Source organism: Copadichromis virginalis, linkage group LG6 (genome assembly GCF_057382275.1).
Source record: "Copadichromis virginalis isolate Kocher_CV1m ecotype Utaka linkage group LG6, C_Virginalis_male_GT1.1, whole genome shotgun sequence".
Taxonomy (NCBI): Eukaryota; Metazoa; Chordata; class Actinopteri; order Cichliformes; family Cichlidae; genus Copadichromis; species Copadichromis virginalis.
The window spans coordinates 39,883,217-39,902,366 of NC_140623.1; the positions used below are offsets into that span (position 1 = coordinate 39,883,217).

The 19,150-nt window shown below is 41.0% G+C and overlaps 1 protein-coding gene across 5 annotated transcripts in view; it reads left to right on the top strand.

Moving 5' to 3' along the window:
- The first annotated feature begins 7,387 nt into the window (after positions 1-7,387).
- LOC146708484 (SEC14-like protein 1) overlaps positions 7,388-19,150 on the top strand; it is a 36,548-nt gene continuing 24,785 nt past the window's right edge. For 2 of the 5 annotated variants that reach the window (XM_085460399.1, XM_085460397.1), the window contains exons 1-2: positions 7,390-7,779; positions 9,493-9,576. In XM_085460399.1, coding sequence (XP_085316525.1) covers positions 9,514-9,576 — 63 coding nt within the window. In that variant the 5' untranslated portion in view covers positions 7,390-7,779; positions 9,493-9,513. Of the gene's footprint in view, positions 7,780-9,492; positions 9,577-19,150 lie in introns of all 5 variants that reach the window. The other 3 variants (XM_085460401.1, XM_085460396.1, XM_085460400.1) reach the window with 3 other exon arrangements.

A 19,150-nucleotide genomic window follows, 5' to 3' on the forward strand; every position in this document is an offset into this window, starting at 1 on the left:
CTTCATAATATTGTCAATCCAAGCCCATTATTTATTATTTTCCTGAGTTACGTGAAAAAAAAACTTTATACAAGGTGTAGTTGTATTAGTCTATGTTGTGGGGTTGTGTTTAGTGGTTGAGAGGAGGCGGTAAAGAATACATGTTCACATTGGCACTGTGTGACTGTTACAGTGTTGATACTGGAGTGCAAAATTACTGATGGAAGATGAACAAGAAAAGGTCAAAGCCATCAGCCATCAATAGATCATCTAATGTCAGCTTTATTATCTAGAACCCGAGAATTCAAACTGTAGACAGACTTTCGTCGTGAAGAAGTTTCAGCGGTTAATCAATACTTGGAAATAATTTGAAAAACGTGCAGTTTGCAATTGTGCTAAACGGTAAAGACATGACAGAATTTAGTGAAGTGAACAGAAGGAAATCTGTGGAAATCATTTCGTTGCTCCAACCGGATAAGGTAAAAAAAAACAAAAAGCGAAGGAAACAAAACAAAGTTGAGCATTTAGCACTTTTGGATAAATGACTTTTATTCCTGATCAAATAAGCTTCAGTACATTGCTATATAAAATGTCAAATTGTTAATATACTGTATATCAGTATACACTGGATACAGGATACTGGATACAGGATAACCACTGCTCATCTACCATCACAATGAACACCGGTGTACCACAAGGCTGTGTGATGAGCCCTTTCCTCTACTCCCTCTTCACCCACGACTGCAGACCTGCTGATGGTTCCAACACCATCATTAAGTTTGCAGATGACACCACGGTGATTGGTCTCATCAGTGACAACGATGAGGCCGCCTACAGGGAGGAGGTGGATCGTCTGGCTGAGTGGTGCGACACAAACAACCTGCTGCTTAACACCGAGAAGACCAAGGAGCTCATCGTGGACTACAGGAGGAATGCTGACCCACATCCACCCATCCACATTAAGGGGACGGCTGTGGAGCGTGTGAGCAGCTTCAAGTTCCTGGGAGTCCACATCTCCGAGGATCTCACCTGGACGACCAACTGCTCCAAGGTTGTCAAGAAGGCTCACCAGCGCCTCTTCTTCTTGAGGACTCTGAGGAAGAACCACCTGTCCTCAGACATCCTGGTGAACTTCTATCGCTGCACCATCGAGAGCATCCTGACCAACTGTATAACAGTCTGGTACGGGAACTGCTCTGCCTCGGACCGGAAGGCGTTGCAGAGGGTCGTGAAAACTGCCCAGCGCATCGCCGGAGCACCACTTCCTGCCATAAAAGACATCTACAGGAAGCGGTGTCTGAAAAGGGCTGGGAAAATCATCAAAGACCCCAGTCACCCATCACATGGACTCTTCACCCTCCTGCCCTCTGGGAGGCGCCACAGGAGCCTCCGGACTAAGACCACCAGGTACCGGAACAGCTTCTTCCCCACAGCTGTCAGACTCCTGAACTCTGCCTCCTGACATCTGACCCACGTTAACACATGGACTGAACATACACACACCCACAATGGACAACTGTACCCTCAAACACACAATAATAACATGGACTGAACCACCACTCACAACCACTAGCACTTTATATAGCCTCTGTAGAAACTATCTACACCCTCACTTATCTTAACTGCACTACTGTATAGCTCTGTGTAAATAATCATTCTGTACATTCAATAATCTTTAATCCTACAACTGTTTACAACTTGCATAGTTCCCATTTCTGTATAGCTGTATATCTCAGATTTCTGTAAAGTTATTTATTTCATATTCTGTATAGTTTTTCATATTTATATCCTGTTCATAGCCTGCACATAGCTTGTACTCACTACAGCCTGTACATACTTAGTTATAGAATATTCACAACATACTTCATACCGTGTACATTATAACATACCATAATAGACCCATTTCTGTAATATACTTACATATCTATACTATTGCTAATATATATTGTAATATACCTATATCACTAAAGCACTTCTGGATGGATGCAAACTGCATTTCGTTGCCCTGTACCTGTGCATGTGCAATGACAATAAAGTTGAATTCTATTCTATTCTATTCTATATTGTTAGTGTGACATATCACACATATATTTTTGTCTTATCAGTTGTTGGATTTCATTAGTGAACTGCAGTGCAAAGCATTTAACAGTGACGATTTTAAAATCCCATTGCAGAACATTTTGTTATTGTGTCAAAGATTTCTAAAAACCTGACTGCCTTTTCTTTCTAGATGTTGGAATTGGATTGCAGGCATTTGAAATTGCCTCTTCTGACGCTGGAAAATCTTGGAAAAATCATCACCCCCTATGTGAAAGATGTTTCAGAGGAGTAAGTCACACATTTAAAGCCATCAAGCTTACAAGCAGCAAAAATGATCACTAATACACACATATACTCTGGTTAAATGTTTGTTTTCTCAACTATTTATCTTTTTTTCATCTTTTAGTCAGTGGGTGTCCTTAGCCGATGGTGACCCTGGATCAAAAGCTGTCATTCTGTTGTCCAACATGTGCCATGCGAATATAGAAGAAATTAGCGCCTTGGTCCTGGAGGTTGTAGAACCTCAGGTTCTTGCCAAGGGGCACAATCATGCATGTGGAGATAAGGTAAGTTTGCAGGATGGGTGCAGCTGCTGCAGAGTAACAGAAAATAATATTCAAGCCAGCTTCAGAAACACCCTTCATCACTGTTTTGGTGAAGCCCTGTCCACGGCACAAGGTAAGTCCCACAACTCGGATATATTAGTAAAGCTGTTTCAGCAGAAATTACTAAAAGAGTCAACACGTCGCTGGCTCGTATCACAGGGCCAGCTCCTACCCCACAAACCCATGACTCAGTGACAGGTATGAGCATTATACAAATGGTGTATAATGTGACTGAGAGTTTTAAATGCATCTTGAATGTCAGCAGAAAAATCACAGACAAGGCATCTGACAGCATGACATGCTCAGACTCTAACTGTAAGCAGACCTGCTGTCTAGATGTGGAGGAGGAGGAAGATGCAGAAATCCCACAAATAAGTGACTGTTCCTTAGAGAATTCATTGTGCACGGATAATCTGAGTCCTCCTCCAACTCCAGAGCTCCCTAAGTATTCAGAAACATTTGTCCCTTCAGCATTGATTTTAGCCTACCAGGAGAATTCTTCACCAAGTCTGGATGCTGTTAATTTCACAATTATTCTGGATGCTGTTAATTAAAAAAGTAAATAATAATCTAACAGTTATAGCAGTATTGTGCAAAAGTCTTGAACTACCCCATTTTTTAATAGCAACATAAACACACATACATAGTTACAATGCTATTATGATACATTGTGAGACACCATTGTGATCTGACATTCCATCCTATACTATGACATTGTCTTTGGTGCTCAGCTGAACTGTCAATAGTACACGATTGAGGAATTTATATAAAAATATTTGCATATAACTCATAAATGTTGGCACTCACAGTGGCCTAGGCATTGTTTAGTTAAAGTTTCATCTAGATTGGGTCACTTGTCTTGGAGGAAATAGGGAACATACAAACATATAAGGCTAAAATATGTTTTGAGACTACAGACAGAATTTTTGGGTCGAGAATTGCTTTAAAAGCTTTTTTAATAGTAAAAGACGACATGGTTTAGTCAAACAGTTTTGTAAGGATTATAACTAAACACTAGATGGAGACAAACACAAACTGAACTTCATGCCAGACACTGGTTTTATTAAAGTAAATAAAATTTAATACCGCGAAACTTCACATTTATTTGTTAACTAAAACACGGTTTAATTAGTGTCTAAACAACCTTAAAGTTTTGCAATGAGTTTTGGAAAAGAAGACAGCAAGATGAACATTATGAACAATATTTATGCCAATAAGATATAATGTACTTTATGTAACTGCCACTGAAGGATGTCAGAGAGGAATACCTCAGGATCTTCCAAACTCCAGGGACGCGTGCCAAAGCTCTGATGAAGATGATGGTATGACAGAGTTCAGACAGCAGTTCTGATAATAAGAATGTCTAATACACCTCTTCCTGCAGACAATGTTCCCTCTCACTTTTCATGTGTCTGAGCAAACACACAAACTCCCTGAGCAGTCGATGGACCTGATGGGCCTGGGTCAGGGCTCATGCATTGTTCTTCGGTTTAATGAATATTATAATTTCTATCTGACTATGTGGATTGTTTATTGTTGTTGTTGGTGTGATCTGCTCCTGGTCCCTTGTTTCCCTGTCTCTGTGTTTGGGTGTGTGTGTTGCGGTGTGTGAGTTTTGCTGCCATACCAGGCCTGGAGAGTCTTCAGCCTTTGAGCCAGCCACACCTGGTGTAATCAGCCACCTGTTGCCGATCGTCAAGGAAACACTACTCAAGAGAGGATCGGAGAGGCAGCCAGCGCGGGATTGTTAAACTAGGAACATAGTCAGTGCTCCTGCTCACAGTTACTGTGGTCGCTGAACTTCTCCTGTTGGAATGGTTAAAGTGTTTTTGTCGGCCCGTGGATGGGACGGTACTCACTGTGGACTCTCTCGTTTCCAGGTGGATTGTGGAAACGTTCTGACTTGTATTATGAGTATGAGCCAGTGTGTGAAGCTCCTGCTGTGGTCTGGGAGAGAGTCCTGTAACTCTTTATATACTCTATTTTGCAGAAAAAGACATGATTATTTGCATTTCTACTACTCATAAACTAGTGACAGTGTTATACTCCCTGAGTACTGCTGTCTTCCCAATCTGCCTCAAGGCCACCATCATCACTCCTGTGCCAAAGAAGTCCTCTGTGTCCTGCCTTGGTGACTACTGTCCCGTTGCACTCACACCCATCATGATGAAGTGCTTCGAGAGGCTCGTCATGAGGCTCATTAAGACCCTGCTGCCACTCCACTGACTATCGCCCCAACCGGTCAACAGAGGATGCCATTACCACCGACCTACATCTGGCCTCACCCACCTGGACAATAAAGACACATATGTACAAATGCTGTTCATAGATTTCAGTTTAGCGTTCAACACGATCATTTCTCAGCACCTGATTGGAAAACTGAGCCTGCTGGTCCTGCACGCCGCCCTCTGCAACTGGATCCTGGACGGAGAGACCTCAGACAGTCTGGATCAGTAACAGCATCTCCAACACCACAACACAGAGCACTGGAGCCCTTCAGGGCTATGTGCTCAGCCCACTGCTGTTCACTCTGCTGACTCACGACTGTGCAGCAATGCACAGTTTGAACCACATCATCAAGTCTGCTGATGACATGACTGTGCTGTGTCTCATCAGCAAGAAAGACGAGTCAGCATACAGAGAGGAGGTGCAACAGCTAATGGACTGGTGTAGAGTCAACAACCTGTCTCTGAATGTGGACAGAACAAAAGAGATGATTGTTGACTTCAGGAGAGCACAGAGATATCACTGTCCACTTAACATCGTTGGATCCTCTGTGGAGCTCATTGAGAGCGCCAAATTCCTTGGTGTTCACAGAACACCAAAGCAGAGAACCTGTCCTGGTCCCCCAAAACCAGCTCAATAGCTACGAAAGCCCAATAGCGCCTCTACTTCCTGCAAAAGCTGAGAAAAGCCCATCTCCCATTAACCCCTTCTCACCTCTCATCCCTCTATCACTGACACCCGCTCCATCCACAAAGCCACCATTGTGGAGGACCGCACACAACCTCACACACACTCTTCATCCTGCTGGCTTCTGGCAAAAGGTACCAGAGCATTCAGGCCCTCGATGCCAAACTGTGAAACAGTTCCTTCCCCCAAACTGTCAGACACAGGAACACTCAGGTTCTGGACTGACACAAACACACATACCTTCATTCATGTCACTGGCTCAAAAACGTATCTGCATGAACACACACACACACACACACACACACACACATCCCATTACTTCAAGTACTTTTTGCACAACCCGTTGTTGCACTTTTCTGCTGCACTGTTGTGTGTCTCTATCGTTCAATGTTTGAACACTTGCACTTCATGTAGTTCTGTGTGGACTGTCTATTATATGTAGCACCATTGTCTTGGAGGAACGCTGTCTTGTTTCACTGTGTACTGTACCACTGTACATGGCTGAAATGACTACATAGCCACTTGATTTGACTTGACTTAATTTTATCTTCATTAACTAATGTGTTAAACAACTAATTGAGTTCTTCTTCTTCCACCTGCTCCCTTTAGAGGTGACCTCAATCTCACCCCATCCCTTGCATCCTCCTCTGTCCCATCAACTTTCTGCATGTCCTCCTTCATAACATCCATGAATCTTCTCTGTCTTCCTCTTTTATTATTTCCTAGCAGTTCCATATTTAACATATGTCCAAATGATCTGAAATGTACCTCTCGTACTTTTTTTTCAAACCGCTCAACCTGAGCTGTCCCTCAGATGTATTCATTTCTATTCACCTGAGTTGGCTCAGGTGAATAGAAATGACTTTGGTGCTGGGCTGGTGAAAAGTGACTTTTTGGAAAATAACTGTAATGTATTCACAACATTATTTTGCAGTGTCGCTGAGACAGTGCCTGATCTTACGTCTTTGTGTTAGTATTACACAATGCTGTTAGTACTACACACGTAAAGCAGCTGTAAGAGACCAGCACCAGACCACCACCAAACAACTTTTCTTTGTAGGGTAAACTTCTCAGGATGAGGCCAGAAAGTGTAGACAACTAAGTAAAAGTAATTAAACTCAAAAACTCTAAAATTTAAGCTATATAAGCCACTTAAAATACATATGGACACTGTTTGCACTCACAAATTAACATGATCTAACTCATAACAGAAACACCAGTAATCTGGACAGATAAGGTGGTAGCCCCCTTTTTGGCACATAAGTTCCTCCTTTTTGTCCTCTCTTTCTTTACATCCTCCTAATAATCATTCATACTTATATATATATTGACCTCTATGGCAGAGTGAGAGCCACATAGGCAGTTAGAGTAAACCAGGCCCTTTACCTGTCACCTGCATATGTTTTCTATGTCAGTGAATGATCAAATATTCACATTTCTTGTGCCCCTCTACCCCCCACACAAACACTTTTGAAAATTCTTTAATCACCCCGATCTACGTAAACTTTAAATTAAGAATCAAGTCAGGATAATAATAAAAACTCATGTCAACTGAATTATTATTTTATTGCAGAGAACATGAACTACAGTGCACACACAGCCCATAAGGGGCATTTACAGCTTATGCAACCAGCGCAGCGTCATCCGTCAGATTAACACAGCTCGTTTCACCTGCTGTACCGTAAAACTCCCAATATTTAGAGCTAAAATGTAAAACGTAAAAGCAGAGAAGCATTTATTATTATTTTTTTTTATTTAATGTTTTCAGAATTTCAATGATAATACTGACTGTCCTCTGCTGTGTGTCCTTCACTTGAACAGAAGAGGTCGGGCACGCTGCGGGTTTTATGAAAGAGGTGGAAAAAAACTGAGCTTAGAAAACGGGGAGGAGCGACGGTACCACAGGCATGACAGCGAGGGAGGGAGACCGTCTCCTGTGTCCAAACACCATCTACTTATAGGAGTGATTTAACAGCGAGCTATAAGGGATATTTAGTTTGTTGATCTTGGGATGCTCGTCGCTGTGAGGCTCTGAGAAGGACTCGCCAAAGGGTTTGATAAATATTCCGGCTTAATGGCCAGCTAGCATAACAAAGCTAACTGCTGTTAGCCGCTGGAGCCGGAGAAGTGTAGAGCCGAAGAGGGAAATGGCATGAGTTCCGTCGGATAGCCCTCACAGAAGAAACGACCACTGACAAGAATCAACCTGTTAACAACATTTCTTTACCTTTCTAAATCACAGGTAAGATCCGTTAATTTGATGTGTGTCAAGATAATATAATATCGACTTATAAAGTTAGGCTAGTCTCAGCGAGCGCTGTTTGTGTGGCAGCTAGCAAGCCGTCGTTTCAAATGCTGTTAACCACTATGAGTCAGTACCAAAATCCCCATCTTTTTTTTCTTTAAAAAATATTTGTTTAATATTTTTTAACAGTGTTGAAAATTGAGGACAAAAAAGTCAGTTTTGGATTAGTTAAAACTGTGACGTTACAAATAGTTCCTTTAAGCAGAAGACCAAAACAAGCTAGAACAAAAAACAAAAACGAGTAAACCGTGAGAAGAGGCTGCTTAAAATCAGTGGGAAGCGATCAGTAAAGATGGTTGGGTACTAAACTTAACGGGCATATCGGTCACTGAAGTCTCCTAATTAGCACGTTCTGAAGTAATTGTCTTGTTTGTGTCTTTGAAGTTGCCAACAGATCCTGAAGCATGACGGTAATTATGTACTGCAGTAGCAATCGTCAAGACATGTGGTGTTTAGCAAAGGGATACTGTAGCAGTATGTATCCTGTGTGACCTAGACTGGTTATTATTAGTCTGTCCGCCCTGATCCCTTTATTAAGTAGTGCAGGGACGTTGGCTCACACCCCTCCTTGCAGACATATACCCATCAAAGCATAGCAGGAGTTATAGACATGTAGCAACACGCTGAGCAAAAACACATGAAATCCAAGGACTGATCTGTACTTTTTTTTTTTTTTATATTTAAATTGACTCTCATGCTGTTCTCTCTGTGTTAGTGCTCTAAGTCAGGAGTGTCACACCCAGTTTGTGGGTCTCAAATGGGCCTGACAAATAACACAACAGAACTCCTGGGTCAGATTCAAACTTTAAAAAAAAAAACAAAAACAAACTGCAACTATAAGCCCATGTGAAAGACCTCTTACCCTACTCCTCAGAAAAACAAATGCCAGATATCATTAGTTAGTACTTGTTAAATCCTTTTTTAAAAAATTTTTTTAAGCAATTTTTTTAGACAGTGGGAGAAATCTCAGGTTTTCCTCATGTCACAGCTGTAAGTTACAGTTCAAAGAAGTGGAAATACCCTGGGCTGCATATGCACCACTGCTCTAGTTGTTTACCTTACCTTGCTGTTTTGTATTTAAATGGACAGGATTTTTTTTTTCCTGTATTAAAACTGAACTGGACTAAAATATATTTTTATCCATCTTGGTGATTTTCCTTTGGAACCCCAAAGCTTCTCTGTTGTGTACAAACATTTTTGATGGGTAGGGAAAACCCTGTTAGAGTGCTGTCATGTGCAGCTTTGACCCAAGCTTCTGCAGCTGATGTTAGCATAGTTATACTCCTGTAGTTTGCAGTGATAAGCCATTGCAGCAGCACTGCTTATGTGATAAAGTAGTAAGAAATGCTGCATCCATTGATCAGCGAGGTCCTTGGTCAGGAGAGTTCCCTTCAGATAAGGAAACACACACACACAGCAGCACCTGGCTTCACTCGGCATCACGGCATCAGTCAGCCAAAACACAGCTCATCCTAATTGCACATCAAGCCTCTCGCTGAAGGACCAGATGCAGCTATAATGCTGTAATTTTAGCACTTAGCAAGTGGTTATTCTAAAGAATGACTCAGATACAGCCCCGCTTCTTAGATTTCTTCCCCAAATGTCTGTAATCACTGCTGATTGATTTTGATCTTATGTTCTTCTGTTCAGATCGTTGGCATAATTCCAATCATGGTGCAGAAATACCAGTCACCTGTGCGGGTGTACAAGCATCCCTTTGAGCTGGTGATGGCGGTAAGTGTTTTTATCTTTACTCGCTCTACCACCTGTCCACATGTATTTTGTATGCAATAGATGCAGTTATGCAATGTACACAGGTGGTTGCTTCAAAGGTTTGGAGTTAGTCACTGAATTATGCACCTTGCATGTGAGTAGCTCAGAGATTGAAAATGCATGCAGTCTGTTTTGTGTTACGGTCTTTAAGAAGCCAATGATTAACTGCAACGATAAACTGTAGCGTAGCTAGAAGAGAACATCCTCAATAGCCTGTTTAGAAGGTTTGTAGACCTCTCCGCAAGGTTTTTACAGACGTAGACTTGGTCGTTTCAAAGTAATCCTGTGAAGAGACAGATAAAAGGCACTAAATGATGCCTCCCACTCAGCTTTAGATTTGGTAGATAATTAGGAGGTCAAACCCATGCAAGGAACACTCACACTCATGGGCCATGCAGCCCCCCGAAACAGCTGACTGCCTCATATGGCTTGTCATCTTGTGGTTTAAGATCTGTTCATTTGTTCAGTAAGATGTAGAACCACTGTGCACACTTGTTGGTAGCTGAATGTACAACAAGACTGTGTTTTTATGGCAAACTGAAAGTCCCACCAGTCTTTGTGCCGGTAGTCTGCTTGCAGCATAAAAAATTCACTGCCCTGCTTTGCTTTTAGTGTGTTTTTTTGTACACTGTCAGCCACGAGTGCCTGTGTCAAGTGCACAGAATGGATTTACTTGTTCCTCTCTTCTTTTTGCGCTTTTCTAAATGGGTGTCTTAGAAGTGTTCCTAGTGCCATTTGTGTTCTCCATCCCTCAAATTTGGACTTGTTCTGTTACCCTTTTTTGGCATTTAGCCTGTCTCACATATTCACTAATCTCTCCTTGCTGGAGAGCTGCAGGGGCAGGAGATGGTTGATGTAAGAGTTTGTTCACAGGAAAACAGAACTGACTAAACCCCTATGGTGTAATGTCTTTTACTGCTGTGGTGTAATGACAACTCTGGGTCTGTAACATGAATCAGATTCACTTGTCATAGCAATGGTCTGTCATTTAAGTGAGACCTGCTTTGCTTTTACACGGAGAAAAGAATGAGGCAAACTGCTCTGTAAAAACAAGCCCAATGGATGCTTTGCTCAGCAGTGCTTTGACCTCAGCTGCTGCTTGTCAGTAATGTGGTATCAGTACACGTTTGCAGGCACTCGCTCTGATTATACAACCACCAGTTTTAGACAAACAGCTCTACTGTGCTGATAACGTCAGCAATATGTACTTTTTTCTTAATTATCTATTTAAATTCCTGCATGAAGTTGGTTTGTAGTTTCACCTCCCTTCAGCACTGTGTTGTGCTGCAGGTGCAGTTTTCTTTAAATGGAAATCAGCTTTCGACACGGACAAGAACTAGGATGCAGGAACACTAAATCTCCTTAGCACAGGCTGGACTGAGCAGCAGGCAAAGAGATGGCTATAAATAGATGGCCCGTACCCACACCTGGTTGTACACACGCAGCCAAAGAGGGGAAACGGTAATAATAGTGAAACTGACTTGTATGTAATTTGTAAGCCCCAGATAATCCACCCCGTGTGCTTTTTGAAGATGGGACAAAACTAATGGAGTAACCCCTTGATGTTTTTAAACTAGGCCAGCAACAGACGGCGGACCTCTTTAGCTTTTAATTTTGTATTGTGTGACATTATGACTCATGCACAATACGGTGTTGTTAATTTGAATTATTGCTGGGGTAAAATGGACATTGCAGTCAGTTTGAAGCTGAGTTTGCATTTGGAGTCTCTTCCCCTCCCTGTGACTTTTCTCTGCAGTGAGTGTTTTTGCAGACACTGCAGAGCAGACTTAATGGTGCGTCACAACCCTTGGTGGCTCTTTTTTTTTTTTCTTTCTCAACCCAGTGAAACCTCTCCTCTCACTTCCGCTATAGTAGTAGGTCTGTCACCACAGCAGTACAGTTATGCAGCAATAAGAACATCCTGGGCTTGTGGGAAGCCAACATGAACACCGATGTCTACTTCTGATGCACTGTACCAACACAGACCAGGTTCTTTGTGTGAGGACCGCTTTCATTTTTGGTTTACATCCGTGGTGTCAAACAAAGTGTGGGAGCCAGTCTAACAGATTTTTATTTGCTTGCATACAGTTGTATTTTTTGCAGCGTGGAAAAACTGGGACATATTTAACTTGAGATATGTCAGACTGCTCATCAGGTTTGTAAAGATAAAGAAATGTTAGGGTTATCTGTGTGTACCTAAACATATTTACAGAAAGAGAATCAGTTTAGAGGGCTTTTTATTGGGTATTATGCAATGGATGTAGTGTGTGGCCCACTCAAAATCAAATTGGGATTTCTGTGGCACGCAGATTACAATGAGTTTTACACCCATGCTTTACATGGAATTATGCAGGGTATGTCCAAATAACTAACATCTGTTCATTTCCCTGTATTGACCGTGCTATTCGTTCTTATGGTTCCTTTTGCCAGAGGCTTCTGAAAAATTTGCCAGTAATGGCTTATTCTTCTGGTCTGGTAGGGGATTTGACACTTAGCTTTGAGGAATTTGGTGCTTTCTGTCCACTTGAGTCTGTTGTTTGGGTACTGTTAGTGCTTTGAAAACCCTTTTACTGAGCTAAAAACTAAGGCTCCATGTTCTCCTCTGAAAGCCACACGCTGCATTCTTTTTGTCAAGATGAAATACCGCCTCTCTTCTCTTAACCCTGAGAAGCCACTCGGCTCACTGACAGGTGCTATCAGAGAGTTTCCAAGATCTATCTAACACTGCTGTGGCTTCATTGTGCTGTTGCATAAATCAGGCTCGAGTCACAGATGCCCTTTAGCTGTGTTTGTTCTGCAGCATTTACTGCGCCTTCTTCTGAACATGGATTCTCAGTATTCCCAGTGTTGGTGACTTGTGTTGCAGTGTCTCTGTTATTGCACGTATCAGCTCCTGCAGCTCCTTTGGAGCTGGAATGCAATGCAGTTGACCTTAAATGTGCAGTCATGCCCAACTCTGCTTGTTGTTGTTCAAATCTGACTTTAAATCAGTCATTTGAAAGTAACTGTTAAGGGAATATTGTGCATCGTAGAGTGGTGTTATACCTGTTTTGATTTGTTTTGTTGGCGCTGTGAAGCACATTGCAGTGTAATTGCCAAAGATTATCCAAATAAACTTGTCAGAACTACACATGGCAAGTAACAAAAGCTTCAGCTTTATTCTCCTCCCTGATTTTTAAGAAATTGTGAGTCACCGGTGAGAAATGTTCAGTATGCATCCTAATAAAACATAATTAACTTCTTTTTTAGGTAACTCAATCAAAAAACCTCTTGTCCGTTGGAAAGCACAGCTCAGTTGGTGGCTTTGTATCAGCAATTGCCTACTGGGTTTGTTTGAGCTGTCTAAAAGTACACAAACATTGATGTGCATTAGTATTGACCTTGATAACCTTCTTATCTCTCCACAAAGTTGGTCTGTTTTTCTATTACTGAAGTAAGGAAATATATCAGCATTTTTTTTTTTTTTTTTTTTTTTTTTAATTTCCCTTGACCACAGCAATCCCTTGTTTCTCTGTCCACATCTCAATAACAGGAAATATAGTTGTTGCTGCTGTTATCGCGCCAGTCCAGTCTCAGAGCCTCCAGTTTATCCTCAGGGAGTCACAGTGGAATGTCAAAAACGCAACGCAATACACCCCTTGCTGCTGTTTTATGCCTGCGGGGAGGGTTGTTTCTAGAACACATCCACAGATGAAGAATGACTTCAACAGCCACAGGAGAAATAAAAATTTGGCTGACCCTGGAGTAGTTATTATCCACTAAGTCCGTGCTGTTATAGTTGAGCTTAAAGGACAATAACTATTCCTGAAGTCCCTCAGCTCCCAGATTAATACTCATGCTACAGAGGGAGAGAGGGTATTAAACGAATGAAAGCCCTTCGTTAGCCTGACCTGCTCCATGGAAACACATGTGTCTGTGGCTAATCCACAAAGACAAAGTGCTTTGGTCCTGTTCTCCAATCCCAGCAGAGTTTCTGTGGAGAAAAAACAGGATGTTCCATGTTGGTACAATACCTACTGGAATTACAGGCAGCAACGACGGGGGAAACGTGCTTCTTAGTGACTTAACTCTCCTTATTAGTTAGAGCACCAAAAAGATACAGTGTACTTTAGATAATTAATGTTTTCACGGTGAGCTTCAGAATGAAATTGGATTGTTTTAAAGATGATCAGAATATGAACAAGACATTTTACAATTGTCAAAATGTGGCATAAATGCATTACAGAAAGTTTTGTAAACAGATCATACAAAGGACGAGAGGTAGCAGGGTAAACTAAACTTGCGGGTCTTAAAGGATGCCACAAGAAGAAAGGGGGGAAGAGACTGAAGAGGAAAATGAGGGGCCCGGATGGTGTTAACTACTTACTAAACTGAACTTGACCTACAAATACAGTCACCTAGGGCTACAGCAGCGTGACGGCCGATTCTCTGAATTTCAGTTTTTGTTTTTTTGCTCGTCTCTCTCTGTGGGACGAACACTGTTAGAGTCGAAGGTTGAGGTTGGAGAGTGAAAGCATGTATCGCACACTTACTTCACTGGTACACACAACACAAAGGTACACCGGAACCTGGTGTTTGTTGTGTGAAGCTGGTACCTAATGCTCCTTAATGAGGCCCTTCGTGTATGCCCGAAAGTGTTTGGTGTTAGTTATATACGGGTTAGAGCCAGCAGTGTGACACACATGACATTTAAACAGAAACCTACTTATGAAATGAGTACCCCCTCTCACGTGCTGAGCGGTGCGATCTAAGGACCGTAGACTGTGATGACCTGGATGACTGAGAACCTTCACACACACGAGTGGTGCGATGTTATTTATTTTTTAATACACACTTGGGGATTTTGCATATAGTGGCTCATAATTAACTCAAGCCTATACATACATTTTGTTTATCAAATGGGCAAAAGCATCAAGTAAATGCACAGAATTGCTGTGCACCCAAAGAAAAACCAGAGTAGCTCTGTGCAAGTCGAATACTTGCTTCCCTTTTGGTGTCCCATATTTTTGCTTTCCTCCTTCTCACCGTCTCTCCTTTTACTGTTTTTTTTAATTTTATTTTTATTTTTTTATTTTTTTTAGGGCCTTTCTCAAAAACTGGTTCACGAAACCTTTGCCAACAGGGCACATGAGATGAGCTTTCAAATTCGATGTAGGAAATAGTTCAGTCAGTCTCTTCTTCCGTTATGCAAATTGGAAATAAAAACGTTTTATTCAAGGATGTCCACTGATGGTTGCATAACACCACCACCAACCCACATGTTTGAGATAACAGTGCTGCAGAGTGTGAACAAAGCAGGCGTTGTTAATGAAATGTTATAGCTTTTAATTCCCTGCAAACAGGTGATTTATCCTTTGAGCATCTTGTGCTTCCTCTCACAGTCTGGATGTAGGTCATTCCTAACACGTTTTTCCAGACTTGCCAACACACTGTTTAGTGAGTGTTTGCTTCCTCGCCAGTGTTTCTAAACTTGGCTCATCCTACTGTCCCCCTTCTCTCTGACTAGCCTGGCTCGTTGCAGGGCAGCTCTGCCAGGGTGGTGTCCTATCCTACCATGCTCTGACCCATTTACGACCAGTTGTGGTTAAAGGATTTTTCACCCCACTTCTTTTTTGCAGAAGCATCCTGATCTTTAGTCTATTGTTTTAATCCCTGTTTGAGCCATAGGATTGACTGTGGCTTCTATCACTTAATGGTCTCACATGTAAAGGAATCTACTTGTATAACAAAAGCCCTTCTTTTATGTCATAGTTGAACAGAGGAATTGGGTCATTTTATTAATTCACCCGTTTTCTTTCTTTCTTTTTTCTCACATGACATATTTCTGTTGAAAACGAGAGCACAGTAAATTCATTCATGCCGGTAATTTAGACAGTATCTCAAGGGAGATGCATCAGAACAGAATTTAGCCTGCACTAGTGAAATGTTTGATTATTGAGGTATTTAAAAATGCTTTATCATTAGCTTTTCTCAGCATTGCGCTTCTGATTCAGTATTTCATCCACTCCTACAGTGTGTAATTCAGTTACTCGACTAGATGATGTTTGCCAGAAACAGTGAAGAGTTATGGCCTGCGTTGGGCAGAGGCTCTTATCGTCCGGTGTGCTGCTTCAAACGACATTAATCGAGGACCATCAGGCACCACCATGTGACCGTGTGAGCCAATGAGAAAACTCTGCCGCTGATTTCATTCACTGATCATCAAGACACTCATTCACCCTCTTTCCTGCTGCAAGGTCGAGATGCTGCCCCTGTAGCTTCCCTCCCCCACCCTGCTCTCCTTTGCCAGATGAACGCGCTCAGTCATACTCTTATACAATGACCCTTTTGCCTGTTTAAAATGCAGTCATCCTGCAGTATGGCAAGAAATTGTGACTCAGATTTGTGTGGCAGAGATGTGACATTAGGAGTATTTGTACAGTATATTATAACATTTTTATTATGTTTGTGTTCACTGCCATATTTCCTCATAATTTTAGGGACTGGGTAAAGCTCCTTCTCACTTGCAAATTACATAATTTTAATGTTTAGTAGTCCCGCCCCCAGTGAAATTACAGACAAATAGCCCAAGAAGTCTTGCTGTGAATGCCTTTTAGCTTTCTTAACATGCACTGCAGTTATTTCAGCCATGTCTAAAATAAATCGGTGATGTTTTTTCAGCATTTACAGAAATTGCCTAATAAAATGTTAATTTGCATCTTTCACCCATGATAGGAGAATGAGCAATGGCAGCAATAAATATAATGTGCCAGCACTTCTTTCTTTTACTGTAAAGTGGGATGTTAATAAAGCTTCAGTTTCCCGTAACCCAGTTTTAATGATTTCTCATAAGCCTTTATGCAGTGCTTTCTACTTCAAATAGTTGGCACAGGTAGAGGCAGATTTTGTCATCTTTTCACTCTTCATTTCAGAGTCAGCTGCTTGTAAATTGATTTGTGTGTGTGTGTGTGTGTGCTTGTGTTGGGGGAGGAATGACCTCTAAAAATAATGTGTGCTTCATATTATAATAGGGGTATCTTTGGCTCAGGAGGTAGAGCAGGCCATCCACTAATCAGTAGTTGGTCTGCCAAATATCATTGGGCCAAGATGCTAATCCCAGGATGCTCTCTGATGCATCCATAGGAGTGTTAAAGCACTTAAGCATAGAAAAAGGGCCTCTTTTACAAGTTGTGTTAAGCACTTTGAGTTCTCAGGTAGAGCAGAAAAGTGCTATATAAGAAGCACTCCATTTACCATTTACTTTTAATGCAGGGCCAGTCAATTTTAATAGAATTTTTAATTTAATTTCTCATCAAATAAAAGTTGATGTATCAAATTTGGCTAACAGTAATCTTCCTATATCTGTCTACCCGTCCAACAATTTGCAACAATTACTGCTCCTCCAATTAAATGATGCTCATTGAATTTAATCAGACTTGAACACACTGATCACCTAATGCGTCTTCACCCAAACTGCTTAAGGTCAATGTCTTTAGTTAATTGCAATCTGAAGAAATGGGTGTAGGAAATCATTTCTTTTTTTGGTCAGGGTAACTGTTATTGTTTTTACATAAGTTATAGTCTACTCGTAACGTTCAGTGTAGACCAAACACGGAATACATTGTTGTGAAATGTATTATCATTTCACAAAAAAGTCTTAGTAAGGGGTTTTTATAATTTGACACATAATTGTTTCAGCACTTTTTGTATCTCTGAGTTGACAGTGTTGAATCTTACTTGACAGATTTGTGTCTCAGTAATTCTTACACAAGCAAAATATGCCTATAGCTGAGCTTTTCTTATTTTTTTACAGTGATGAGTTTTTGATTACAGACAGATGGCCATCTGCTGGTTCCTCTTCCCTCGTGCACGCATTTAACAAGCCATGCATGCACACCCTGGCAATACAGTTTAGCATATTATTTAGGCCGGCAAAAATTTAGGAGCTTTATGTAAGGTCTGTGTACTTGGCAGATTTCCCCTCCTCCCTCCGAGTTGGTAGTTCCAGGCGGTTCTGCCATTACAATGCACACAGTGAGATCACTGCAAGGAGAGAAGTGGGTGGTATGGCATGCACGGACCAAAGGCTCTGCTGTGTTTTCAGTCAACAGCTTGTTCTTGCTCCTGCCCCTCATGAGACTATACCTAGGCTCAGACTTTTAACCTGGCAATAAAATAAGGTAAACAAAATCTTCATCAGCATCGGAGACTGAACTCATGGAGGAGGTTAGGAAACTGCAGGATAAGTTTCCAAGAATGCTTTCACTTACTTGACCTCTTACAAACTATTCAAATGCTCGATCTGTACATATGCATTCAAAGGGTAACGTGAGTCATATTTAAACCAGTCTCACTGAAAGCTCTGTTTCACCAAACTGGTTTGGGCCTTTAAAAAAAAAAAAAAAAGTTTTACTAAATAATAATTAAAAAAATAAACTTTTTTGTTTTATTTTTTCTGTGCTTTTCATGCATGTATTTTCCTTAATTTAGGGTTCAAGTATATTGCTTTGTTTATTTAAATGTCTGATTTCCTTGGGCTGTGCTATGGAAATAGCTGATGTCACAGTTTTAAATAAAGCTTTAAAATTTGCTTCTCTTTAGGCTGTCATAGTTTTTGGCTAAATCCGCACTTGTACTTAGCATATTTTAAATCAAACTATGCCAATACTTGAATGTCATTGATATACACTGGACATATCTTCTGTACATCTAAGCTATTACTCACATGCACAGAATTGCTGTCTTGTGATCAAGAAAGAGGCACCTGTTGAGTTATAAGACCCCATCAAGTAGCAAACATGGCTGTTATTGTTTTCGTTAGTCTCAATTTATACCAGTCCAGACTAAAACCTAAATGCCTGTGGTTTTAAAGTAAGAGTCAAAAATGCTTCGACAAACCCTGTTATTGCATACATCAAATTTTGAAAGTGATGCCTTTCAGCAAATTTACATGTTAGATAAAATGGTATAAAATCTCTAAGGTGAAAGTGAAATTTACTCTAAATTCCAATCATAACTAATCATAATCTTCTTTCTCTTTCTTTCTTTCTTGCTTTCTGAGCTTCCTGTACTTTGATGTTTCTAAATAAACTGAAAGATTTAAAAGCAATCACATTGCAGACATGAAAGAGATTCTCACCTTGGTTTTACTACAAAAAAAATTAAGCTTCTGTTAGCTATTATCTCTAATCTGTGCATCCCTAATGCACACTCTGATTTATTGGATGTAAAGTATTTATCAGAGAAAATGATTTTTAAATATATTTTACATTGACATTTTTTTTCCAGCATCCCCTGTGGCTGAGTTTGCAAGAAGAAACCCACAATTTTCAGGCTGCCTCTTTCGTAACTTTCCTCTTTGGTAATGACCCAGTTTTAGCTTAAGCTTTGCTCTCTGAAGTAAAATCAGGATTTCTTTTTTCCCCTGTTTCCATTTTCCATTCTTCCTACTTCATTCTCCGTCACCTAGTCACCTCAAATTATATAAACGCAAGTCAGCAAGGTCTTGTGCGTCAGGGCCATTATTTTCAGGGGCAGGTTTTGGGTTTCATTGAAA